This window comes from Parambassis ranga, chromosome 19, assembly GCF_900634625.1.
Source record: "Parambassis ranga chromosome 19, fParRan2.1, whole genome shotgun sequence".
Lineage (NCBI taxonomy): Eukaryota > Metazoa > Chordata > Actinopteri > Ambassidae > Parambassis > Parambassis ranga.
The window spans coordinates 24,418,513-24,445,206 of record NC_041039.1 but is presented as its reverse complement, the minus strand read 5'-3'; the positions used below and the strand labels follow the sequence as shown (position 1 = coordinate 24,445,206).

Below are 26,694 nucleotides of genomic sequence, written 5' to 3'. Positions count from 1 at the left end.
ACACACACTGCAGACACACACTGCTGACACACACTGCTGACACACACTGCTGACACACACACTGCGGAAACACACACTGCTGACACACACTGCTGAAACACACACTGCTGAAACACACACTGCAGACACACACACTGCAGACACACACTGCGGAAACACACACTGCTGACACACACTGCTGAAACACACACTGCTGACACACACTGCTGACACACACTGCTGAAACACACTGCTGACACACTGCTGACACACACTGCTGAAACACACACTGCTGAAACACACTGCTGACACACACTGCTGAAACACACACTGCAGACACACACTGCTGAAACACACTGCTGAAACACACACTGCTGACACACACTGCTGACACACACTGCTGAAACACACTGCTGACACACTGCTGACACACACTGCTGAAACACACACTGCTGAAACACACTGCTGACACACACTGCTGAAACACACACTGCAGACACACACTGCTGACACACACTGCAGACACACACTGCTGACACACACACTGCTGACACACACTGCAGACACACACTGCTGACACACACACTGCTGACACACTGCAGACACACACTGCTGACACACACACTGCTGACACACACTGCTGACACACTGCAGACACACACTGCTGACACACACACTGCTGACACACACTGCTGACACACACTGCAGACACACACTGCTGAAACACACACTGCACATACCAATGACTAGATAGCACCGTTGTGCATGGTGCGCTGCCCTTCGATACCGAGTGTGTATCAGTATACTAATGTACTACGCCTAACACTTTTAAATACTCCAAATACTCTGAACAGCCTGCCTGATCATGCCATCAGTGGAACACAAACCCGCTGCCTCCCCTCCTAGCGTCTGTGCCAGCTGTGGCGTTCTCTGACCCTGAAGACGTGGAAAGAGAGGAGGTCTTCTGGTCAGACTCAGGCTTCCTCCTCGGTGGGCCTGCGTTCTGCCCGCTTAGTGGTGCCGCTCAGAAGAGCTGTAAGGTTACGTTCAGCCCAAGCGGCAACCTTCGGGGCTCAGACCTGAAGCCCATGCGGAAGTGTCAAAACTTGTAATTCACGCTGCAACCACTGGGGGTTGGCTCCAAAAGCGAGTAATTTCCCATAGACTCCCATGTTAAAATGGCTGACTTCACAGCAGAAAAGAACATGTTTACAGCCTGGTACAAAAAACCACTCTGGTCTCAGATGATAGGTTCTCTTCTAGTGTCAATTGTAGGGAGGGTGAATTTTTTTTACAACTCACTCGTTTCATTTGTATTCAGACTTAAAATTACGCCTAATTATGGGCGTTGCCACTTGAGTGACAGACAGTTGACGTATCACAGCGTGAGTTTCCTGCTCCCACGATCGCCCGCCCCCCTAAACCCCGCTCGTGCTCCCCCTCTTTGTCCATATTCGGAGTTTTAGTTGCCTCAAAACGGCTCTTCAGAAACAAACGGGTGACGTCACGGAAGCTCTGTCCATAGTTTTTACTGTCAATGGTTCAGCCCTGTAAACACTCGATCAGTGACTAACAAGACTTTTATTCTGACCGAGCTTCTTTCCACCCATGGATTGGTTGTTCTTTTACTCACCGAGACCTGGCTGAAACCAGGTGATAACAGGGTTTCTGGTTGTAGTAAGGAGCTTTCTAAATACAGGTTGATTGATTGATTGATTGATTGATACACACACTGCATGTGGAGACTTTAAACATTAGATCAGAGTATAGTTTCAGAGTAAACCTCAGTTTGTGTCGTTCTCTCTTCTCTGCGTTTACACCTGTAGCTCGCCCATGCAGAATCAGACAGGAAACGCTGACCTCCATCTTGTGGAGATGAACCCGTTTAACTGAACAACAGCGGCGCTCCACTCTTAACAAAACACTCATGTTCCTGGCAGGTCCGCCCGTCTCTGTGGAGGGTCGGTGGGGAATATGCTGAATGAGGCGCAATCATAATTCCTTTGACCTCTGGTGACCCCTGCGACACTCTGACAACGAGGGCCACGTTACAGAACAGAGAGCGCCGCACGCTCCGAAATGGTTTTCATTTCTCAGACAATCAGGCTGTGAATGAGGGCAGGTTTCAGCAGCACAGCTTTCTCTCCACAAAGTCTTTATGGTCAGCTCTGACCGCGAGCTCCGCCTGAATGCCGCCATCACAAACCTCAATTAATATGTTAATGTGTGCGGAGTCTCATCCTGGAAGCACCATTATCCTCAAGTCTGCACTCATTAACAGATCAATCCCGATTTTAGGCAGGTTCCTGCCGAATACGATGCATCACTGCAGACTGAGGGAGAACAAGATCCAACATTTACACTGCAGGAACCTTTCAGGAGAACTCAGCACATGTTTACACTGCAGGAACCTTTCAGGAGAGCTCGGCAGGAACCTTTCAGGAGAACTCGGCAGGAACCTTTCAGGAGAACTCGGCACATGTTTACACTGCAGGAACCTTTCAGGAGAACTCGGCAGGAACCTTTCAGGAGTGCTCAGCACATGTTTACACTGCAGGAACCTTTCAGGAGAACTCAGCACATGTTTACACTGCAGGAACCTTTCAGGAGAACTCAGCACATGTTTACACCACAGGAACCTTTCAGGAGAACTCAGCACATGTTTACACTGCAGGAACCTTTCAGGAGAACTCAGCACATGTTTACACCACAGGAACCTTTCAGGAGAACTCAGCACATGTTTACACTGCAGGAACCTTTCAGGAGAACTCAGCACATGTTTACACTGCAGGAACCTTTCAGGAGAGCTCAGCACATGTTTACACTGCAGGAACGTCCCCTGTAGTTCCTGTTTCAGGGTCATTCACAGAGAGAGAAAAGTTCCAACTGGAGGAACCATCCAGTGGAAATATGAATGTTATTCCACATCACCTATATAATAATAATAATAATGATGATGATAAACATGCAGTTTAAACAGAGTAAGGTCAAATAAAAACATTCACTTAATAAAGACTTCATTAAAGCAATAAACAGGTTTTCAGTTTAGATTTGAAAATGAAAACAAAGTCTGAAAACTGATCCCAGCGATGATCCTGCTGCTTTCATTTCTCCTGTTGTTCGGTCTGCTTTACAGATCCTTCATGTCATACATATATGTCAATACATACATATGTGTGTGTATAGGTTTCATATGTTTTTCACGTATTTTGTGATTAATCTCTCTGCAGGGCAGGAAAACATGACCAAAACAACCAGAAGCTTCACTCCCTTCTTATGTGAGCCAATTAGAGGTCTAAGGTCATAATTCAAACAAATGTTTGAAGGTCAGCGTGACCTCATAACGTTCTTTAGAAAAACATTAAGGTGCAACAGTAGCAGCAGGAGGATGAGAGCAGCTACCATGTGTACACTTCCTGTTTTATCCTTTTTCTTATCAAGGCTTCTGAGTTTAGGACGAAACAAGGAGCTCCTCCAGTGCATCAGAAGAATGTCAATGTTTGTCTGCAGAGAAACACTTCTAACTTTAAAGGGTTAATTCAAGCAAAACTCTCAGCAGACAAACTTCACCGGCCGCCGTCCTTTTTCACTGCCCCCCCACAGCCCCTCACTGCTCGCGGGTTTGACAGAGCTTCGTGTAAACGCCACCAATTAGGACGGACAATTGGCATACAGAAGGCCTGCTCCTGAATGGCAATGAGAGGTGGGAGGCTTCCCTGTCAGAAGATCTGAGGAGGAGGAGGGGGAGCCGGAGGAGGAAGAGCCAACCGGCCGTGCTTTGACAGGATGAATAGATGAACAGTGGTGCAGCTTTTGTTATGCTAACAGAGGGAGAAACAGGAGCAGGTTCACGTCTGAATGACTGATTTTATTATGTCTGGAGGAGGAGGAGGAAGGTCCCCATCCACATTCCACTGGAGGAACTCCTCCTGACAGAGTGGTGGTCAGCGCCACAGAAAAATAACCATTTGTTTTTGAATTGAAATCTAGTCTGTGATGTCACAACATGGCCGCCGGGCTCTGCCATGTGCAGACCATTCTGTTCTTACCTTACGTTCACCTCTGCAGTCACCTCAGTGAGTGTGTGTGGATCGCTAATGAGGCAGATAAAGATCCTCCTCTTCATCCTCCTCCTCTCCTGGGAGTCATTTTCCCTCCTCACCCACAAACCAGCACTCGTCCGTCTGTTTCACTCAGCACCTGTCCATCATAACACCGGGAGCTTCCACTGCAGTGTCGACCCGCTGCGCTGGGAGGAGAGCGACACTTATTACCCATAATCCTCAGTTTGTTTGCACCTGATGTGCCTCACCGGACCAAACCAACAACCGATCTTTGATCAGCACCATCGTTCACTGAGAGCTTTGCAGTCCTGCAGCAGGGGGTCAAAATGAAGGCATCCAGACCACACAGAGATGGACTGAAGCCACAGAGGCACCCTGAGCACCAGGTGTGACACCAGTCTGACACCAGTCTGACACCAGTCTGAAACCAGTCTGAAACTACAGCACAAACCCAGAAACTGCACCAAATCCAATCTCTAGGATCAATCTCTAGGAAACAAGGGGACATTAAGCATGTCACAAACATCTGCAACAAGCTTCTCTGACATCTTCTTTGGTACTGTGTCGACGCTCTAGCCATGAAGATTTTATGTGCACTCACATGGCCACAGGAGGGCGCCAAGGATCGCTGGTCATTTTAGTTCACTTAAAAGTCGTCCCTGTGTGCTTCCTGCTCAGGCTACATGACCACTTCATGTGACTGGACTGCTGGCTGGGGGGCTCTGCGTCCTCCTGCCAGAAGACAAAGCCTACGTTAGGGAGAGAGACTCACGGTGGGCTCTGGGATGTTGTTGTGCACATCTTTCTTTCCACTGTGTCGCTGAGGATGCTGCGAGTCTCCTTGTGTTAAAGCATCTTTAGTTTCTTATTAGCTCGTCCACGTCTCACATCACACTGTGAGGACACAACAAACAAGGCTGAAACGACCAAAACAAACCTCTCCCAGACTAAACAAGACTTTGAGCTGTTATGAGAAAACATGCAAATTAAGAAGAAATTAGCATATTGACAAGCATAAAGCATAAAGTAAACACACAGATCATTTGCATTCCTCATTGGCTGTGAGAGAGGAAGAGAGGCAGCTTTACCTTTCCTCTACAGTCCAAACCTGCACACACACACACACACTTTCATAGTGCAGGCAGTAATAGCTTGTATAAAAATGATTCTCATAAATATCTGAGTGTCAGCAGCACCTCACACCTGCAGGGTTAAAAACAGACCGTCAGAGACCACGGCTCTGATGTCAGCAGGTGGAGGCGATGAAGAAGAGTCAGAGCAGGTTGATGAAGAGTCAGAGCAGACCAGTCAGTGAAAGCAGGTCAGTGATCAGATCATAAACAGTCTGTGTGTAAGAGTCAGACAGGTGAGATTATCACCATCAGCACACACACCGATGATGGCAGGGAGACATGAAGGTGTGTTCATGTGGAGGAAAGCTGCTCGTTAACAGCAGCTCTGTAAACACAGACGTCAGCTCGGAGATGGAAGCAGCTCTCTCTGAAGTGGCTTCACCGATCTTTCAGACTCTTTTCAGGGATTTAATGGATTTTATCTTTTCATCTGAGGTCCACACTGCAAACAGTTACACAACCAGAGATGACTACACACACACACACACAACAGATTGTATTGTCCCAGAGTGACAGAGAAAAAAAGCAGAAATAATGACCTGATGTTTATAACATTTCAAGTAGTTTGAGATGAGTGTTGTAATGACTTTTTATTTAGAAAACCAGGTCCTACTAGAATAAGGAATAAAAGTCAAACTTTAATCAGCTTAATATGTAACAAAGCATAATACTTCTTTCAGGGAAAATGGATCAATAAAATCAACAGTCGCTACAAAAGATGATAATAAATGGTGAAATAATGTGAATCTATAGTCAGTAGAAAATAACACAATCATTTTCAAAGGGATTAACATAAATGAGAACTCATAAATATTATGAATATATTTGAAGAACATTAAATGGTAATAATTAAAGTGCATCTTGTTTAACAGTCATGTTTTTGTTTTTATTGCAGAGCGACGAGGACGATACGACGAGCGTCACTGCTTCCTCTGTCATGGTGAGAAGTGTGTGTGTGTGTGTGTGTGTGTGTGTGTGGTAAACAGGAGCTGGTAGCATCCACACACATGCTGCTGGAACACGTTCCTATGACCAGTGAGCCGGTGAAGGACGGCCCCCTCTGTGCCTGCTCAGGCTGTGTAATTAACAAGAGGTAAACAGTGCTGACGGCCCAGCAGGCCTCTGATTAAAGGCTGGGTGGTGCTGCCCAGCACCCTGCTGCCCAATAAACTCCACTAATGGTACCACAACACCCACCCCGCCCCGAGGCCCCGCCCCAGTGGCTAGAGGACAACAAGGACACAGATTTCAGCATCAAACAGAGAGAAACCAGACCAGGAACCAAAACAGGAACCAAATCAGGGATCAAAACAGGGACCAGACCAGAAACCAAAACAAGAACCAGACCAGGAACCAAAACAGAAACCAGAGCAGGGACCCGACCAGAAACCAAAACAGGAACCAAAGCAGGAACAAAAGCAGGGACCAGGCCAGGAACCAAAACAGGGACCAGACTGGGAACCAAAGGAGGGACCAGACCAGGAACCAGAGCAGGGACCAGAGCAAAAACCAAATGAGGGACCAGACCAGGAACAGGAACCCCAGTAGGAACCAGACTAGGAACCAGAGCAGTAAGAACTTTGCTGTGGCCTCTGATGGAGGCAGAAATGAAACCTCTCTCCTGTCTCCTCCTCTTCCTCCTTCTACTCTCTCCTCCTCTTCCTCCTCCTCCTCCTGCTCCTCAGTCTCTGTTCCACAGGGTGCAGCTGGATCCTCTGGAGAAGGACTGGTTGAGGAGTTCAGCTGTGGGGAACCTGCCCGCTCAGCGCCGGCTGCTCTCTCAGGATCCCAGTCTGGTGCTGAAGAAGGTCTGTTTAGGTCCTGTTTACATATAAAATCAGCTGATATAAGGGGCGTGGTCAGGCGATGAAATGAGTGAACTCAACGAAGCTTGTTGATATTTTTCACTTCCTGCTTCATCAGGATTTCATCACTGTGAGTAAAACATGATGGTCAAAGTGTGTGTGTGTGTGTGTGTGTGTGTGTGTGTGTGTGTGTGTGTGTGTGTGTGTGTGTGTGTGTGTGTGTGTGTGTGAAAGGAAACAATGAGCTTAAAGGAAATGAAACACTCAGAGAGCAGCAGACATGTCAGTAATCTGCTTATTGAAATGATGATCCTATTAGTGTGGATCAAAAGCTGCTGAGTGTCGGACAGCAGGTGAGGATGAGGAGGATCAGATAAAGCCCCCCCCCCCAACACACACACACAAACACACACCGTGACTGCAGCTCATTAACACACTGCTGCAACCACAACACCTGAAATGTTATTACTAAAACAATAACCACTGGATGTGTGTGTCTGTGTGTAACTGTCTCTGTTCTGTCTCCTGTGAACCTGCTGCATGAAGGGGGTGAGTTCTCTATTCACACTCACAACACACACACAAAGTCCCACAAGCTTATTGTCTTTTAAAATAACAATAACAAGTGTGTTGTTTCACGCTACTCTGTCTCCCTGTAGTTGTTGTTGTGTGTCTGTTATTGTTGTTGGTGTGTGTCTTTGGTTGTTGTTGTTGTGTGTCTTTGGTTGTTGTTGTGGTGTGTCTGTGGTTGTTGTTGTGTGTCTGTGGTTGTTGTGTGTCCGTTGTTGTTGTTGTGTGTCTGTGGTTGTTGTTGTAGTTGTTGTTGTTGTGTCTGTGGTTGTTGTGTGTCTGTGCGTGCTGTGAGACAGTGGGCTGTTTAATGATATTGTAATTACATGGTAATTATTAAGTGAGCCAAGGGTGGCTGGCGGCAAAGCAGATGGGAGGGGCTGATAGTGTGCTGCTCAGTGATTGGCTGAATGTTTGCCTGGGATTTCACGGCGGTGTCTGATGGCCTGATTGTGGGTCTGTGTGTGTCTGTGTGAGGAGCCAGCATATGTTCTTCAGATTCCACACAGAGACACACATATGGCCGCGAAAACTCTCGTCGCTGGCAGAGGAAGAGTTTCGCAGAGCGACGCGGCTTGAGCCGTACACTCACTCCATATGGCCCCTCCCCCCGGCGGCGGCGTCTCTGTGCGCCGCCGCTGTGACCCTCCACCATTTGACTGCTTTTGACGCTTCGCTGATGCACAGCGCTAACTCATCCCAGCAGGTGCACGCCACACACAGGACGCCAGGCGCCAGTCTGTGGCGGTCACTGTCAAACCACCAGACAGGTATCCATCATGGCTGCCCACACAGACCTCACAAGTTTCCACTTAACCTGACCTGGTCCTTCCTCTAAGCAACCAGTGTGTCTCCTTCCTGTCACATGATCCAAGTCCTGTTCATCATGGCTGCAAGCAGAGAGAGACCTTGAGACCAGACAGACTGGTCTGATCCACCTGAAGACTCCAACATGTCTACCTGTCCTCGTCCTCCTGCTCCTTCTCCTCCTCGTCCTCCTCCCCCTCCTGCTCCTCCCCCTCCTGCTCCTCCTCCTCGTCCTCCTCCCCCTCCTGCTCCTCCTCCTCGTCCTCCTCGTCCTCCTGCTCCTCCTGCTCCTCCTCCTCGTCCTCCCCCTCCTCCCCCCTCCTCCTCGTCCTCCTCCCCCTCCTGCTCCTCCTCGTCCTCCTCCCCCTCCTGCTCCTCCTCCTCGTCCTCCTCCCCCTCCTGCTCCTCCTCCTCGTCCTCCTCGTCCTCCTGCTCCTCCTGCTCCTCCTCCTCGTCCTCCCCCTCCTCCCCCCTCCTCCTCGTCCTCCTCCCCCTCCTGCTCCTCCTCGTCCTCCTCCCCCTCCTGCTCCTCCTCCTCGTCCTCCTCCCCCTCCTGCTCCTCCTCCTCGTCCTCCTGCCCCCCCCCGCTCCTCCTCCTCGTCCTCCTGCTCCTCCCCCCTCCTGCTCCTCCTCCTCGTCCTCCTCCCCCTCCTGCTCCTCCTCCTCCTGCTCCTCCTCCTCCTGCTCCTCCTCGTCCTCCTCCTGCTCCTCCTCCTTCTGCTCCTCCTCGTCCTCCTCCTGCTCCTCCTCCTCCTGCTCCTCCTCCTCGTCCTCCTGCCCCCCCCCCCGCTCCTCCTCCTCGTCCTCCTGCTCCTCCCCCCTCCTGCTCCTCCTCCTCCTGCTCCTCCTCCTCGTCCTCCTGCTCCTCCCCCCTCCTGCTCCTCCTCCTCCTGCTCCTCCTCCTCGTCCTCCTGCTCCTCCCCCTCCTTCTCCTGCTCTTCCTCGTCCTCCTGCTCCTCCCCCTCTTGCTCCTCCCCCCTCCTGCTCCTCCTCCTCGTCCTCCTCCCCCTCCTGCTCCTCCTCCTCCTGCTCCTCCTCCTCCTGCTCCTCCTCGTCCTCCTCCTGCTCCTCCTCCTCCTGCTCCTCCTCCTCCTGCTCCTCCTCCTCCTTCTCCTCCTCGTCCTCCTCCTGCTCCTCCCCCCTCCTGCTCCTCCTCCTCGTCCTCCAGCGGGCGGAGCGCTGGCGGCGGCAGGCTTTTCATTAGAAGGTGCTAACTGAACCTGGCCTCGCCCGCCGCCCCCCCCCCCCCCGACTCTCGGGGAGGTTGTTTGGGTCCAGCTGAATGTCCCTCACACACACACACACACACACTCTGGCCTGTCTGTAGCTGTGAGGACACTCAGGCTGCTAACATGCTAACACGTGTCCAGGTTTAGGACACATCCCTGCTGCTGTCTGTCTCTGTCTTACATAATGCTGAGTTTTGTTTACCTGTTTGTGTTTATCTCTTTTTGCCTCTCATCCCACGGACACACCAAGTTTGTAAGTCAGTGTGGCACTCTGTGTGTGTGTGTGTGTGTGTTGTAGCATCAGTATCCTGTTAGCACAAGTTCAGCTGTTTCACTTTGCAGCTGGAGAAACAGTAGATTGACATGAGGAGTGTCTATGAAAGGTGCCCTGCAATCCCACAATGCAATGCAGGAGTCCTGTTTACAATCAGCTGGTGATGGACAGCTGAGGGCCTTGTCTTCATAGAGAGTTTGAAACAGGAAATGACCTGCGTCGATCTGGACCTCCTCATGCCCTGACTCCCAGCTGTGCTGCTGTCCATGTAGTGAGACGGCCAGTAGGAGGCGCTGACTTTATGGTAATAAGCTGCAAAAAACAAACAAAAGCTCAGATTCATCATGTGTGTGTTTTCAGACAGCGCTTCACTGGGCAGCCAAGCAGGGCCGGCAGGAGGCGGCGGACATGTTGCTTCACTCCGGAGCCGATGTCAACGCCAGATCAGTGAGTGTGTGTGTGTGTGCACGCTCATACAAGTGTGTGTGTGTCTGTCTGTCGGTTCCTGTGTGTGTCTGTGCGCTCATACAAGTGTGTGTGTGCAGGCTCATACAAGTGTGTGTGTGTGTGTGTGTCTGTCGGCTCGTGTGTGTGTCTGTTGGCTCCTGTGTGTGTGTGTGTCTGTCGGCTCCTGTGTGTGTGTGTGATTGTGTGTCTGTCGGCTCCTGTGTGTGATTGTGTGTCTGTCGGCTCCTGTGTGTGTGATTGTGTGTCTGTCGGCTCCTGTGTGTGTGATTGTGTGTCTGTTGGCTCCTGTGTGTGTGTGTGATTGTGTGTCTGTCAGCTCCTGTGTGTGTGTGTGATTGTGTGTCTGTCGGCTCCTGTGTGTGTGTGTGATTGTGTGTCTGTCGGCTCCTGTGTGTGTGTGTGATTGTGTGTCTGTCGGCTCCTGTGTGTGTGTGTGTGATTGTGTGTCTGTCGGCTCCTGTGTGTGTGTGTGATTGTGTGTCTGTCGGCTCCTGTGTGTGTGTGTGATTGTGTGTCTGTCGGCTCCTGTGTGTGTGTGTGATTGTGTGTCTGTCGGCTCCTGTGTGTGATTGTGTGTCTGTCGGCTCCTGTGTGTGTGTGTGTGTGATTGTGTGTCTGTCGGCTCCTGTGTGTGTGTCAGGACCTGTAGTAACACACCCACCTGTCTTCAGCTCTTCCTAACATTTCACTTAAAGAGACACTGTTTTCTGAATGAGCAGTGATTTCCAATCAGATTGATCAGAATCATCCATCAACATGGCTGCATATTAACTCTTTTATTACCACTCACACTCAGACACTCTCTGTGTCTGAGTGTCCATCACATCTCTGCTTTATGATGAGGGTGAAGGATGATGATGATTTTATTCTGAACTTATTCTGTCTTTCTCTCTCATCCCTCCATCCGTTTTCCAAGCATGTAAGTGTTTTACACACACACACACACACACACACGCACACACACACACACACACACACACACACACACACACACACACACACACACACACACACACGTCTTTAGTCACAGTCAGTGTCAGTGGTGACCTGTGGGGGCGCTCTGGAGCCTGCTTCTCTAACCCTGCCTCTCTCTGGCCTCTCTCACCTGCTCACTGAAGGGGGTAAGTCATGTTTAATGGACGCACTGAGACACACACATGCTGACACTGTGTCCCTGATCAATGAACCAATCAGTTTGACAGCAGCTGTATCAGCTGTGAGGTGTCCATTAGTCGCCATGGAAACATGGTGGATGAACACTTTCATTCAAATCAAAAGATTAAGTAACAAAACAAAGAACGTGAACACACACACACAATAATCTGATGTCTTATTGATTGGTGTGATCTGTGGGGTCTGTGGTGCATTGTGGGTAAGGCCTGAGGTTTGGTGTTGCTCCTCCCACCGCGTTCCTCTCCAGTATGAAGCCTTAGACAGCTCCACCTTTCAGCGTCACGTCATGGCGACCACACAGACGTCTTCCTCACACGCATGCCTGCTGATGTGACGATGAACGCGCAGCTCTCTGTGTGTGTCGGCGGGCCCTCTGATCATGTGCTTCGCTGTGGCAGGTGTGATGTGTGTGTGACAGGGTGACAGTCAGCGCCTTTGTGTTTCCACATCAAACAGCCCGCGGCCCATTTACACTGAAAGCTGTGATGAGAGTTTAGCGTCACAAGCCCGTCCTCCTAATGAACGCCGACTTCAGACGCTGCTGTCACTGAGCGCCGTTTAAACGGCTGAGTGACGGGAACGTGAGCGCCTGTTCGTCAGCTGATCCGCTGGGACTCGTCCGTGTTAAAGCCTACAAACGGCGGCCGATGAAGACTCACAACTCCATTCACGCAGCCAGCAGAGAGCAAACGCTGCTGTCAGAGTCAGAGGCGTCAGACTGACAGCTCAGAGATGCTGTTAGGCATCCACAGACACCACAGAAGAAGAATCAGTGTTACTGTAGATGACAGGAAGTGACACAACCTGTTTGGTGTCTGTGACAGACGGGACAGATTGTTCTCTGTGTGTGAAGCTGATCATGTGGTCTCTTTAGTTCTGACTTCTTATCAGTGACAGTGACGGCTGTGTGTGACAGTAAAATGTGTGTGTTACAGGGTTACACCGCGCTCCACCTCGCCTCCATCCACGGACACCAGACCGTCGTCCAAACCCTCATCCACACATACAGTGAGTTGCTCCCCCTCCTGTCTGCATGTCACATTTGACCTGACGGCGGCTGTATGGTCTCAGTGTGTCACGTGATGCTGCAGCGCCTGGCGGTCTGCCTGCTGCAGAGCAGCATCCTCTGTGATGTCAGAGGGATGAAGAGGAGCCGTGTTCATGAAGCCGAGCGGCTGTGCAGCTTCACACGGTACGGCGGAGTTTCTGCCCACAGAGATGGTGATGAAGGTGGACCTGGGATCAAGCAGACAGAAGTCCAGAGGTGGTCCAGACATGGAGGACAGGGCTGTGGACATGGACATGTCTGTCTGCCACCGGAACAGGGTCACTGCTGGTTATTGATGATGTGACTGATGGACTGTCGGACGGTCAGCTGGTCTGAGGCCAGCAGACACACACAGAACGGCAGAGCAGCTCAGGGAGGACACATCTAGTCTGTCCATGAGTGCAGATGTGTCCCTGATGGTTCCATCATGTTTGAGCCGACCTTGACCTGAAGCAGTGTGGACTTCCCTCACGTGCTGAGTCAGATTCAGAAAACTGATCGTTGTTACAATATGCATCAATCTGAGTGGAGCTACAGCCGAGGATGCTGCAGGTTAGTGGCGGAAATGAGACACAGCTGAGACGTCCGCTTCTAAGAGTTCAGACTCCTCAGTTTACTGCAAGCGATCCGCCAGCAGGCGGAGGTGCTGCAGGCTGGTGCAGCTGCACCGCCCTCTGTGTCCCACAGTCATGAACTGACTCCACAGCAGAGTCACATCATGACACTGGGAGTGAGACTGCCAGAGTCCACGAACATGTGACATCAACATATGAAATGCATGTGGGGCTGTCAGCGGAGGAGGGTGGAGGCAGTGTCTCCACCTGATTTTCTGTGTGGAAGTTTGAATCTGACAGACAGAAGGGATTCTTCTCTCCATGCCTCACAGACTCAGAGGTGAAGGACGCACTGATGCAGATCGCTTCTGCCAGACAAAAGACCCACCCAGCGCTTAGACTGACAGGTCCACACACACACACCTCCACTCCTCCACAACACTCAGCCAGGAGCGGAGTTCATACTGCTGCTAATGAGGCTCACTGAGTCGCTGCGCCGCTTCATGATGGACTCCTGATGGTCCCTGGTTTGATGTCAGTGTGACGGCAGACGACCATATGCTGCAACACACACACACACAGACAGGCAAGATAAAACACCCGCAGCAGGAAAGTGATCAGACCTGCCAATCAAATGTCATCAAAGTGTGTTGACATACAGGAGGCCTCCTGATCCATCTGAGGTCTGACGATCAGAACACCGTGTTCCTGACATGAGGAGGCGTTTAAACCAGGCGGGTGAGAACACGGGTGGGTGTCTCACCTGAGTGAGTGAATGTTCCACATTGAAACAGTCTGCAGCATCTTTCTGAGAGGAAGTGGACTCCTGAGCTGCTGCAGGAGGCCACCTTGCTGCGCTGGCATTTCAGATGGAGGTGGGATGAGCGAAGGCGGAGTTAGACTGTTAGCAGCCCGCTCAGCCTCCAGCTCCATCACACAGAGGAGCTCGTCCTGCAGCAGAGGAACGCACACATCCTTTCTCTGCAACACTGAGCATGCTCCTCAGGAAACATGCTGTCAGTCATCCTGAGGGAGCTGCCTGACCCAGACTGCCCACCCAGGAGTCTCTGCAGCCTCTGATTCCATCCAGGAACCCTCCACCGAGGCAGGGGGAGCTCCTGGAGCAGCTGACTGAGTCCTCAGAGAGAAAACATCTGAATGCTCAGCCTGGATCAAAACAGACCACATCCTACGGTGCAGGACAGTGTGTGTCTGTGTGAACAGAGGGCTCCGCTCAGGAGATCAGTGTGACTCCAGCCTGGAAGCTGCCTGTGTAACGTTTGTTCTTCTTTTCACAGATGCTAAAACCAACATCAGAGATTATCACGGCAGGACGGCCGCTCACTACTGGAGCAGCTGCAGAGACGTTTTCAACAAACCGGATGATCAGGCAGGTCAGAACCTTCAGCTCTGAGCTCTGCTGCCCTCTGCTTCAGTCAGACACTGCTCCACCTCATGACACAGTGCTTCCTGTTTCAGGCGAGCCGCTCAGTCGTGGTCGGCGGACGCAGCATCACGCTCTGCCCTCCTTGCTGCTGACTCGCTCTCGCAGTCAGGGACAGCTCCACCTGGAGTTGGCAGTGCTGCAGCCTGCGTCTCATGATGCACTGGACCTCCATGTCTGAAGGGTGTGACATCACTCCTCTACCTGATTCAGGATGGGCACCAGAACGGTCCATGTCAGAGTTTATTAATAAATAGTGTGTAAATGCACTTGCTATCAGTGGTCTGCTCCTTCAACACACACACAATAAGGAGGAGGTCTAATGAGCTCACAGTAGAAGCAGCTGCTCTCCGATTGGCTGCAGCTCTCTCTAATGTTTCACTGTTCAATGGAAAGTTGTATCTGACCAGGAACTCAACAACCAAAACAAGAAGCTAAAAGAGGCTCCGGAGTGGCAGCACCGGCTCTGTGAGCATCCTCTGCACCTCCTGCTGCTGACATTCAGTGAGCAGCCTGTCGGCCGTGCTCAGCAGGCCTGCAGTGAGCTGCAGGCGAGGCAGCTCCATCAGACCGCCAGCCGCCATCAGACGCTGTCAGGAAAACAAACAGCAAAGAAGAGACACACACTGAGGTTTGTGTTTTAGAGAACGCTGTGCAATGATGGGCACGGCGAGGTGCGACATCGCAGCAGCGGCAGCCCGATCCAAGCAGCCCTCCGCATGTGAATGGAGGCATCTGAGGTGATGTCACAGGAAGTTTGCGAGCGCTGATGGCAGACTGAGCACGCTCACACCCTCAGCAGGTGAGTAATGAAGCTGAAGCACCTGCTGGTTCATGAAGAGCCGGTCCCAGAATCAGAAACACTTTATTAATCCCAGGAGGACGTCTTTACATTCCAGGTGCCCCGAGCATGCTCAGAAACATGACGGAGAAGACTCAGGTAAGATAAAAGAAAAGTAAATCAATACAATCCTAAACAATAACAAGTCAAAGAATGTCATATACAACCTGAACACAGGGAGCAGTAAAATATAACATACGATAACATGATATAATGAGTCAGTGTCGGATCAGATGCTCTCAGAGGAGGAGGAGTTCAGCTTGAGGGCCACAGGGAGGAATGAGCTCCTGTAGTGCTGCATGTTGGAGTATCAGTCTGCTGAAGGTCCTCCTGCTCCTCAGCAGCTCCTGGTGGAGAGGATGGAGGCTGTTCTCCAGGATCCTTGCAGCTCAGACAGCGTCCTTCTGTCTGACCCTGCTGTCAGGGAGTCCAGCTCCACCGCCACAACACCACCTTCTGATGAGTGTGTTGAGTCTGTGTGTGTCCGCGGCTCTCAGCCTGCTGCCCCAGCACACCACAGCAAACAAAATGGCATCCACAGACTGATAGAACATCCTCAGCATGGTCCGACAGATGTTAAAGGACCGGAGCCTCCTCAGAACACAGAGGCCCTTCTAGAGAAGTCAGAAAACATGACCCCCACAGTGCTCAGGTCGGTGTAGACACGGTTCAGATGATGGCGTCTTCAGCTCCCAGCAGGGGTGGTAGGTGAACCGGAGGGGTCCAGGTGAGGCTGCTCCAGAATGATGTGTGATGAGAGGAGCTGCTGAGGGACAGACTGACAGAGAGGACGGATCCAGGGTACAGACCATCGTTGTAATATCTCAGCTGCCGATCAGCCAATCACTGGCTCAGTTCCTGTCATGTGACTGCAGGTCTCAGCAGCTTGTTTCCGTCCTTCATGTGTTTGGAGTTTTCTCTTGTGAACCTGCTCCCCTCTCGGCCGGCCTCCGCCTCGGTGCTGGCTGCTTCCTGCTCTGTTAAACTTGGCGGCTCTGTTGTTTTCCAGACTCTCCGGCTCAGCAGGTCATGTGACTGCGAGCAGGCCAACACTCTGTTGATTAATATCCCATCCAATTACAAGATGTTATAATTCTGCTCTCAGATCGGTAATGAGGTCTAATGCCGGGCCCAAAGGATAATTCCCCACCGGATAGCAGCCTGATCAGATGTTGAGCTTCGTAATTAGATGGGCAGAAAATCATTATTTGCTGCTCAAATAGAAAATGAGGTTGGTGGAAGTCGATTGGGTCCGGCTCTGTGGAGCACAGACGAGAATTTAATGATTTAATTACAGTTGTAAGCTCCTTGGATGAGACTTCAGTCGAGCTGAGACTTTGGCCAAGCAGCTGTGGGGGGGGGGGGGGGTTTAAGGACATCCAGCCCGGAATACATCCTGCTGCTCCTACACTCTCAGAAAGGATGTGTTAAAAAATAACACAAAAAATGTGTTGTTTAAAACTTTTTGTGTTGATTTCAACACAAAAAGTGTTAAGAAGCCTAAAATTATTAACACACTTACTATAATGGGCAGTTTAACACGGTCTGTGTTATTTTACATGACGGATTTTAAATTGATTTGACCTTCAGTTATACAGTTAATCTAGAAGACTATGGAGCCAAATCGGGGTCATAAGTTTTGTTCACCTGAAAAAATAAAATTCATTCAAAATTTGAAACTGAAAATTTATGTTTTGATGTTGATTTTTTTTCAGTTCAAGATTTGAATCTGAAAACAAAAAATCTGAAACTGAAAAAATAAAATGGTAAATATGAAAATAATTATTGAAATGAAACCTGAAAATAAACAGTTTATTCAAAAAAAATTTTGAACTGAAAAAAATCAACATCAAAACATAAATTTTCAGTTGCAAATTTTAGTGTTTGAATGAATTTTATTTTTTCAGGTGAACAAAACTTATGACCCCGATTTGTGCAGTAGCAGGTTAAGGCGGGAAGGGGGCGTCCTTTTTTAATCATTTGGCCTACGCGCCACAGACAGAGAAGATGGAGGTTGCCTCGCTTGGTGTGCACCGCTACCCATCGGTAAGTATTCATTAATATATTAACTTAATGTATCTCATCCAACTGTAATGTGTCAGGGTAAATTTGGAATGTAAACAATCCACCAACTAAATCGCATTTTTAAGGGTATTCATGATACAGTTTACGTTTGTTCAGCAGGACTGCTTTCAAGCTAGCTAGCACAAGACAGACTTCTGTTGTGGTGTTAACGAAATTACACAACATAAATTCGACTTGAACTTTATATAGTCGCTCGTTTGAACCAAGCGGCAACCTTCGGGGCTCAGACCTGAAGCCCATGCGGAAGTGTCAAATCTTGTAATTCACGCCGCAGCCACTGGGGGCTGGCTCCAAAAGCGAGTAATTTCCCATAGACTCCCATGTTAAAATGGCCGACTTCACAGCAGAAATTAACATGTTTACGGCCTGGTACAAAAAACCACTCTGGTCTCAGATGATAGGTTCTCTTCTAGTGTCAATTGTAGGGGGGGTGAATTTTTTTACAACTCACTCGTTTCAATTGTATTCGGACTTAATATTACGCCTAATTATGGGCGTTGCTGCTTGAGTGACAGATGGTTGACGTATCACAACGTGAGTTTCCTGCTTCCACGATCGCCGCCCCCCTAAACCCCGCTCGTGCTCCCCCTCTTTGTCCATATTTGGAGTTTTGGCGGACGTGACGCTGCCAACATGGCGGCGGTCATCAACGTCCCGGAACCTCCCACCGAGCCTCAGAACGGCTCTTCAGAAACAAACGGGTGACGTCACGGAAGCTCTGTCCATAGTTTTTACTGTCAATGGTTTGAACACGGCATGATATTAACGATTAATCCCGACACCGCGGTGGGGATAGCTAACATTAAATTGGGACTGGTGGTGGTGTGTTGTTTTACCGCCGCTTCATTTTGAATTGGGTCTGGTTATCTCCCTTCTGTTAGCGTGAGCTCTCTCCGCCGCGGTGTTGGGGAGAGCGGTGGTGTGTGTGTGTGTGGGGGGGGGGGTCGACCATGTCGTATACGACATGAGAGCGTATGTCTTCCAAAGTCGCTCATATCTCAGGGATGGTCATGGCTAGAGGCGTTCTGTTTTTTTTCCTCGAAAAGAGGACACTTCAGGCTTCCTGAGGAAGAGGAGCTGCTGCAGAGATCTCTGCAGTGACTTTCATACTCTGAGAGAGGCGCCTCTCATTTATTAATGTGTAAGTCTGTGGATGATGAGAGCAGAGGGCCAACGGGAGGAGGAGGAGGAGGGAAAATGAATCCTGTTTCTGCAGGAAGTACAAAAGAAAAACAAGTGAGTACAAATTCCCTCCACAATAAAACCTTCCTGTAAATAAATCGACCGCAGAAAAAACAGCAGCTGATGAAACTCCAGCTGCTTCTCTTATTGATCTGTCAGCTGATTGATCAATAACAGCATCTCCTCCCCTCAGACTCTCTGCACATTATTTGGACAAAAACAAAATCCTTTTTATGAGTTAAAGAAAATCTCGAACCGGCAGCTGAATGATGGACAGGAAGGCTTCTCACACACCTGATCATTAAATATTTCATCCTCCAAAATAAACCGACGGCTCTGAAGCACCAGGTGCACGTCAGGCCGAGCGAGCCCTGTTCAGTCTGTATGCTGTTTCACATTGTTTCTGCTCTTCATGCTGTGCTACCTGTTCACTGTATATATGCTAAGATAAACATTTGCCCTTATTCAGTGGTGGAAAGTAACTAAGTATTTGTACTTTGTTACTGTACTTAAGTAAATTTTTATGTATTTCTACTTTACTTAAGTAAAAATAATAGTGCATACTTTATACTCTGACTCCATGCTGCAGCTGTTACCTGGACTTTCTCCTCCACTACATGTCTCCAGTGTCTGTAGTTCCTTGTTCCATGTGATGAACACAGTGCTGGACTGATGTGAGCTCAGACTCTGCATGGAGCTGGTGTCACGCTGCCAGCTGTGTTTCTGTAATGAGCCTCAGTCATGATGCCGGTGCTCTGGCTCAGTGAGCTAACTAGCACTTCTACTTTTACTTGAGTATATATTTTGCTGGGTATTTGTACTTTTACTTAAGTACCAAGCTTCAGTACTTCCTCCACCACTGGCCTTATTACTCTATGCTGTGTAATGCTTAATGCTAAGCTAACGGTTTCCTCTGTTTTTCTCTTCATACTAAGCTAAGCAGCTGCTGCAGCTTCCTGTTGGCTCTTCAGAGAGTGGATGAGGTGTGTTGTGGTTTGGGTGGAGGCTGATGTGACAGACAGATAGAGGAGATAAAGGAAACAATGGCTAAGCAGATTAGAGCAGATCGCTGTGTGGAGAGATGCTGGGAGCTGATAGGACGAGCTGCCGCCGCGCTCAGCCTGTCGGCACCTCCATGCTCATTTTTCTGGTCTCTCTTTGTGATGTTTCAGTGTTTATCAATGAGGAGCCTGCGGCTGTTCTCAGAGGAAGGCCGCTGTAACCAGCACCGGGTCATCTGCATGCCGGCCAATGGCAGCTTAGCGCCGCCAGCAGCAGGACGGCCTACCTTCAGGCGTGCTTTGGAGGAGCACGTCCAGTGAAAATAGCTTCCACTCAAATTAAGGTTTAGCCGCCATGTTGCTCTGAGTGTTCCAGGCGTTTGTTTGAGTTACGGCACACAGCAGCTGACACACACACAAGCTCGGCGGCTGTAGGAGGAGGTTATTCACATTTTAATTCAGTTAAATTAAATAAATGTATCTGCAGCCACAGACGTGTTTCTGCCATCAGTATGGAGTCACTGAGCGGCGTCCTGTCAGGTCAGAGGTTACAGACGAACATCTAGCTCTGTGAGCAGACAGGTGGAGCCTCCTGACGGAGCAGCAGCAGCAGCTAATGTTGCGTGAAGTTTCCTCTTATCTTCACAGACTCCGCTTCTCAGAGGGAAATTAGCCGGCAGTTCCTTTTCAGCCTGAGCGCTTCAGCGCTGCTAACGATCTCACTGATGATCCTGGAGGAGGTGCTGTGTTCGCCTCTCCTGTCCGTGATGAAGCGTGAAGTGATGCTGGTCCTGGGCGGGGTCAGAGGTCACAGCTGCAGGCCTCTCTGAGATAAACATGTAAACAGTCTGCTGTTCCTGCGGCACTCAGCAGGATTCAAAGTCAGAGCAGTGTTTCATCACTTCTCATTTCATGTGTGTGTCCTGAGCTCCACTGACCCACTAACACAGAAACACAAACATCACAGGAGCCGCGGCGCGGTGTTAGCTGCACAGCTACATCACAAGTGTTGGAGTGTGAACACACGTGAGGCTGACTGACCTGCTGGGCAGGTTCATCCCGTTCAGCTTGATGTTCGTACTGCAGTTCATGGTACAGCCACAGGTGTCGCTGCTAACACGAACCTTTGACGTGCTTCTTCTTCTTCATGCAGGTGAAGCATCAGACGTGCTGCATGGGGCTCAGAGAGAATGAAGACAAAGAGCGTCCTGCCGTCACGCCTCCTCTCTGCTGGTTAATCCATCTGACTGTTAATTAATCAGAGCAGATTAACGACGAGCACGCTGAGAAAAATCTCTACACACCAGAGGAGCTCTGTCACATCTCCTCTGCCACACGCCGTCAACGCGGTTTACTCCTTTATCTACTGGAAATAATGACGCAGCTGGCAGCGCGCGAAGGCCTCACACACACAGTGCTGCTCTGTGAATGTGTATCCTCGGCCTGGACGTTATCAGAGCGAGCAGAGCGCCTCCGCCTCTGATGTATAGGTGAAGCAGGCAATGGAGGAATAAAGCAGAGCGGCGGGTGGAAGACGTCTGCAGAGGAATGCAGAGTTCTGATGACAGTACCTGGATGTCCTGCAGCTGATGTCCTCAGGGACCAGGCGTCCCTGGAAATGGGGTCAGAGGTCACCGTCTCCACTTCCTGTCTGTAATTAAAAACATGATAAAGATCTACTTCCTGCGGCACTGAGCCCTTCAGAATCAGACACCATAATCAAACAGCTGATCAGCAGGAGCAGGAAGTGATGTCCGTCCATGTGGTGTCACTTCCTGTCACCTCGTGGCTCCTGCTGCTGATGTACAGCACTACATGGATGCTCTCCTTACAGCGTGGTGACAGCAGACCGGGCGGCTGCGTGAGGCTTCGCGCCGTGCTGGCGGTTAGGGCTGAGCCTGGCCTGCAAAGGCTGGCGAGCCACGCATCATCCGGCGTGATGTTATGTGTGGTGGCAGTAATAAGTGGAGGGAGTAAAGAGTGAGCAAACAAACAGGCGCTCAGAGAGCAGCTGTCAGCGCACTAATGAAACGCTGATCTGTTTGTTTTCTCTGCACGCGTCTCACATGTCACATCCGGCCACACACGCGCCGCACATTAGCGGGGCTAATTAACTTTGCAACTGTCACGCTAGCAGCAGCTAACGAAAGTGACAGCAGGAGGCGGCAGCGCTGAAGGCTGCTAATAACTCAGGAGGCTAACAATGGCTGACACCGGGCCGCTCTGAAGCGCGGGAGAAGAAAGGGCCGGCGTCGACGTCAAATCAAGTTATCTCTCAGCGGGAAAACGGAGGAGGTGGTGGGGGGGGCAGGCAATCTCATCTTTAATGCTGCTTATTGGCAGTGGCGAGCAGGGCTTTGTTCCCGCTGTTCAAGCCTCCCCCGCCGAAAAGGCTCTCCATCTAATGATGAAGAGTGGCCTGCCGAGGCAGAGGAAGATTACTCCCCAGAGAGCCCGAGGAGCCCGCGCCCTGACTGATGACATATTTATCTGAGTGCCGTCACTCTGCTGGGGCCCAGTGACGGCGGAGCCGCCGCGAATTATGAGCCTATAATTGTCAATCATGGAGGAGAGCGAGCGCCACGCGAGGGCCGCTTTCATGAGGGAGGGGACGCCATGTGACTGCTCGGGCAGCGCTCCTCACAGGCCTACTTCACACATGAACACACAGCTGACTCAGGACAGCCGCCTCCTGTGGGTGTGTGCTTTGTGTCTTTCCTGCTCGTGTTGTGTGCCTGTGGTTGTGTTCGTCATGACGTCAGGTGTTGTCTGGTTACTTGATCGACCCGTGTTTCCTGTGTTCTGTTCCTCCTGTGTGAGTGTGTTCACCTGTGTCTTGTCACCCTTGTGTATTCAGGACTTGTCCTCCCTTTGTTGGTGTCGGAGTGTCCTGTTCTTCTTGTGGGTCTTTTGTGTCCTCCCTCCATGCCTTGTTCCTTGTGGTGTTTCCAGGTGTGACCTCAGCCTGAGCTTCTGCCTCTTTCTGACCTCTGCATGTCTGAACCCTGAACACAGGACTCTGCTGCACCCTCTGACAGCCGCACAGTCTCAGAGGTTGTGTTGTGTGTTTTAGCTCAGTGCTGTGAGTGTGTGTGTCTCTCTGTGTGTGTGTGTGTGTATTGTTTTTTTTTAAGTTTTACCCAGACCCACCCACTGAGGTCTGTGACCACATATAAACCATGTTCCCCACCAACAGTTAGAACTGATGAAGCTGCTTGATGAGCAGAGAAACGTCTTCTAGAAAACTCTACAAGTCCTGCTCTACGTATGATGACCTGGATGACTGAGAGTCATGTGTGTCTCTCTCTCTTGGTGTGTCTCTCTCTTGGTGTGTCTCTCTCTCTTGGTGTGTGTCTCTCTCTGTGTCTCTCTCTGTGTGTCTCTCTCTCTCTTGGTGTGTGTCTCTCTCTGTGTGTGTCTCTCTCTCTTGGTGTGTCTCTCTCTGTGTCTCTCTCTGTGTGTCTCTCTGTGTCTCTCTCTCTCTTGGTGTGTCTCTCTCTGTGTGTCTCTCTCTCTCTGTGTCTCTCTCTCTCTCTTGGTGTGTCTCTCTCTGTGTCTCTCTCTCTCTCTTGGTGTGTCTCTCTCTGTGTGTCTCTCTCTTGGTGTGTCTCTCTCTGTGTGTCTCTCTCTTGGTGTGTCTCTCTCTGTGTCTCTCTCTGTGTGTCTCTCTCTCTCTTGGTGTGTCTCTCTCTGTGTCTCTCTCTGTGTGTCTCTCTCTCTCTTGGTGTGTCTCTCTCTGTGTGTCTCTCTCTTGATGTGTCTCTCTGTGTCTCTCTCTCTCTTGGTGTGTCTCTCTCTGTGTGTCTCTCTCTTGGTGTGTCTCTGTGTGTGTCTCTCTCTTGGTGTGTGTCTCTCTGTGTGCCGCCTGCAGACCTCCCCTCTGAACAATGACGGAGGCTCTGAGTTTACAGATGTACCGTGGGCTCCCTGACAATGTGTGACATCTGCACCTGCTGCTCGCCTCCGCCCACACGTTCACTTTAAAGGACGTCTGAATGTGAAGAGTCGACACAGATTAGCAGTGATACGTCCCCACACACTGTCACACACACACTGTCACACACACACTGTCACACACACACACTGTCACACACACACTGTCACACACACACTGTCACACACACACACACTGTCACACACACACTGTCACACACACACTGTCACACACACACACTGAGGAGGAAAAGCAGCTAAGGCTGAGCAGAGTGGAATAAATCCTGGAACAATGATCCCATCACAGCAGACAAACTGACGGTAAACGCTGCCAGGCTGAGAGACACCGACAGCAGGAGAGAGAGGGCCGGCCTGGCAGCCGGCCTGATGGAGCGGAGCGGTGGAGCGTGGAGTGAAAGTCATTACACAATGTTTAAGCCTCTTAATCAAATCAATAAGCAAAGTAACTCCAAACTGATAAGTGTTATCAAAGCTACAGCCTCCTCACTTTAATTACAAGGAGGGAGACGAGCCGGGACTTAAGACGAAAGAGAGCACAGAGGGGAGGAGGGGGAGGAGGAGGAGAGAGAGGAGGAGGAAGAGGTGGAGGAGGAGGGGGAGGAGGAGGAGAGAGAGGAGGAGGAGGGGGAGGAGGAGGAGGAGGAGGAGGGGGGGGGAGAGAGAGGAGGAAGAGGAGGAGGGGGAGGGGCAGGAGGAGGACGAAGGGGGGAGGAGGAGGAGAGAGAGGAGGAGGAAGAGGAGGAGAGGGGAGGAGGAGGAGGAGGAGGAGGAGGAGGAGAGAGAGGAGGAAGAGGAGGAGGGAGAGGAAGAGGAGGAGAGGGGAGGAGGAGGAGAGAGAGGAGGAGGAGGAGGAGGAGAGAGGAGGAGGAGGAGGGGGGGGAGGAGGAGGAGAGAGAGGAGGAAGAGGAGGAGAGGGGGAGGAAGAGGAGGAGAGGGGAGGAGGAGAGAGAGGAGGAAGAGGAGGAGGAGGAGGAGGAAGCGGAGGAGGAGGGGGAGGAAGAGGAGGAGAGGGGAGGAGGAGGAGAGAGAGGAGGAAGAGGAGGAGGAGGAGGAGGAGGGAGAGGAAGAGGAGGAGAGGGGAGGAGGAGGAGAGAGAGGAGGAGAGGGGAGGAGGAAGAGGAGGAGAGGGGAGGAGGAGGAGAGAGAGGAGGAGGAGGAGGGGGAAGAGGAGGAGGAAGAGGAGGGGGAGGAGGAAGAGTGATCAGTTAATTCAGACACACAACGACTAAAACAACAATCACACCAAAGTCAAACAGAGTAATTCTTCATAAAGCTTCTTAGCTCTGCGATCCGGCTGTGATGAAGAGTGTGTGATGAAGAGTGTGTGATGAAGAGTGTGTGATGAAGAGTTGTGTTGTTGTGTGATTTCTTCATAATAGGGGTTGTGTGTGTGTCTTTTCCGGTAGACATTGGCGGGCTGAGCGGCGGCGTTCAGCAGCTGCTTGGCGTGCAGCCGCCCTCAGTGGCGTCATGAATTGAGGCAGATTACACGGCCCTCCAGCCGTGTGGTTTGTCATCAGACACCATCACAGATTCTCCACAGCGTGTCCCGTTGTCTCTCTGCATCCTGTCTCTCTGTGTCCGTTGTCTCTCTGCATCCTGTCTCTCTGTGGTCCGTTTTCTCTCTGTGTCCTGTCTCTCTGCATCCTGTCTCTTTGCGTCCTGTCTCTCTGTGTCCTGTCTCTGTGTGGCGCTGTCTCTCTGTGTCCTGTCTCTCTGTGTCCCGTTGTCTCTCTGCATCCTGTCTCTCTGTGTCCCATTGTCTCTCTGCGTCCTGTCTCTCTGTGTCCTGTCTCTGTGTGGCGCTGTCTCTCTGTGTCCCGTTGTCTCTCTGTGTCCTGTCTCTCTGTGTCCCGTTGTCTCTCTGTGTCCTGTCTCTCTGTGTCCCGTTGTCTCTCTGTGTCCTGTCTCTCTGCGTCCTGTCTCTCTGTGTCCTGTCTCTCTGCGTCCTGTCTCTCTGTGTCCCGTTGTCTTCAGAGCATGTGTGATGGACGTGTGTTGACAGCAGCAGAGTGAACAAACACCACCTGTCTGTCCTGCTTGCTGTGCTCTGCTGACCTTCTTTCAGCGCGGAGACAATTCAGCAGGGAGCGTTTTACAGATTTCAGAGTTTAATGGCTGCATTTTGAAGCGTCATCTTCCTTTAAACAGCCCGTCTGATCCCCAGAGAGCCACATTAAAGGCCGCCTCAGCTTCCAGCTCCTCAGCAACCTGCTCCAAACTTCAAGCAAGATCCTGCAGCAGCTTCAGGAGATGACAGAAGTCTGACGGTGCTCCGAGAGTGTTTCATCTGCTCTGTCTCCATCTGTGACGCCTTCAAACCTCCACCCTTTAGGTTCCCACTTAACTTCCCGTCTGCAGGGCCAGCGGTCACACAGACTGACGGTCCCTCTCACCTCTGGTCTCTGCTGATCCCAGCCTGACAGCACTCATCACTTCTTCCTGTGAGCAGCTCAGAGAGGGGAGCAGGGTCATGATCACTGATCAGCTGATCAGCTGCCACAGCTGCAGGCGAGGAGAAGAGCACCAACACTGCAGCATGCATGAGCAGCAGATCCTCCTGCAGGGGGCGCTGTTGTTACCACATGTTCACAGTGTGAGGCTCAGAGCTGGACCTGGTCTGTGGAGTGGAGCCTCTGCTCCACCAGGGAGTGGCAGGAAGTAGAAACTGAGCTGATGTAAACACAGCACAGAGCCTCACCGCACAGAGCCTTACCGGTCCAGCTGGACGGAGGCGTCCAGAACTCTGTCTCTGAGCCACGTCTCTGTGAGGACAAAGACGCAGCGGTCTCTGAACTCCCAACGCCGAGTCCGGATAGGAGACATTTATTCAGGGAGGAGACATCAGAGCGCAGGACGGAGCCTCCTCTTCCTCACACAGAGACATCAGCAGCATGGAGGACTAGAAGCCTGGTCCCTGCAGCCAGCAGAGAGCACGGAGCTGATCCAGCAGACCCTCATACAGGCTGCTGCTGGAGGCTTCTGGACCAGAGACACCAACACCTCTGAGTCTACCTCTCTGGATGGACTGAGGACAGACCATTGACTGTAAAAACTATGGACAGAGCTTCCGTGACGTCACC

At 50.9% G+C, this 26,694-nt stretch overlaps 1 protein-coding gene across 1 annotated transcript in view; it reads left to right on the top strand.

Annotated features, from left to right (window-relative positions):
- LOC114451731 (ankyrin repeat domain-containing protein SOWAHC) overlaps positions 1-14,729 on the top strand; it is a 35,695-nt gene extending 20,966 nt beyond the window's left edge. The window contains exons 7-12 of the mRNA XM_028430544.1: positions 6,072-6,116; positions 6,862-6,984; positions 10,222-10,308; positions 12,438-12,510; positions 14,403-14,498; positions 14,584-14,729. Coding sequence (XP_028286345.1) covers positions 6,072-6,116; positions 6,862-6,984; positions 10,222-10,308; positions 12,438-12,510; positions 14,403-14,498; positions 14,584-14,729 — 570 coding nt within the window. The remainder of the gene's footprint in view (positions 1-6,071; positions 6,117-6,861; positions 6,985-10,221; positions 10,309-12,437; positions 12,511-14,402; positions 14,499-14,583) is intronic.
- The last annotated feature ends 11,965 nt before the right edge of the window (positions 14,730-26,694 follow it).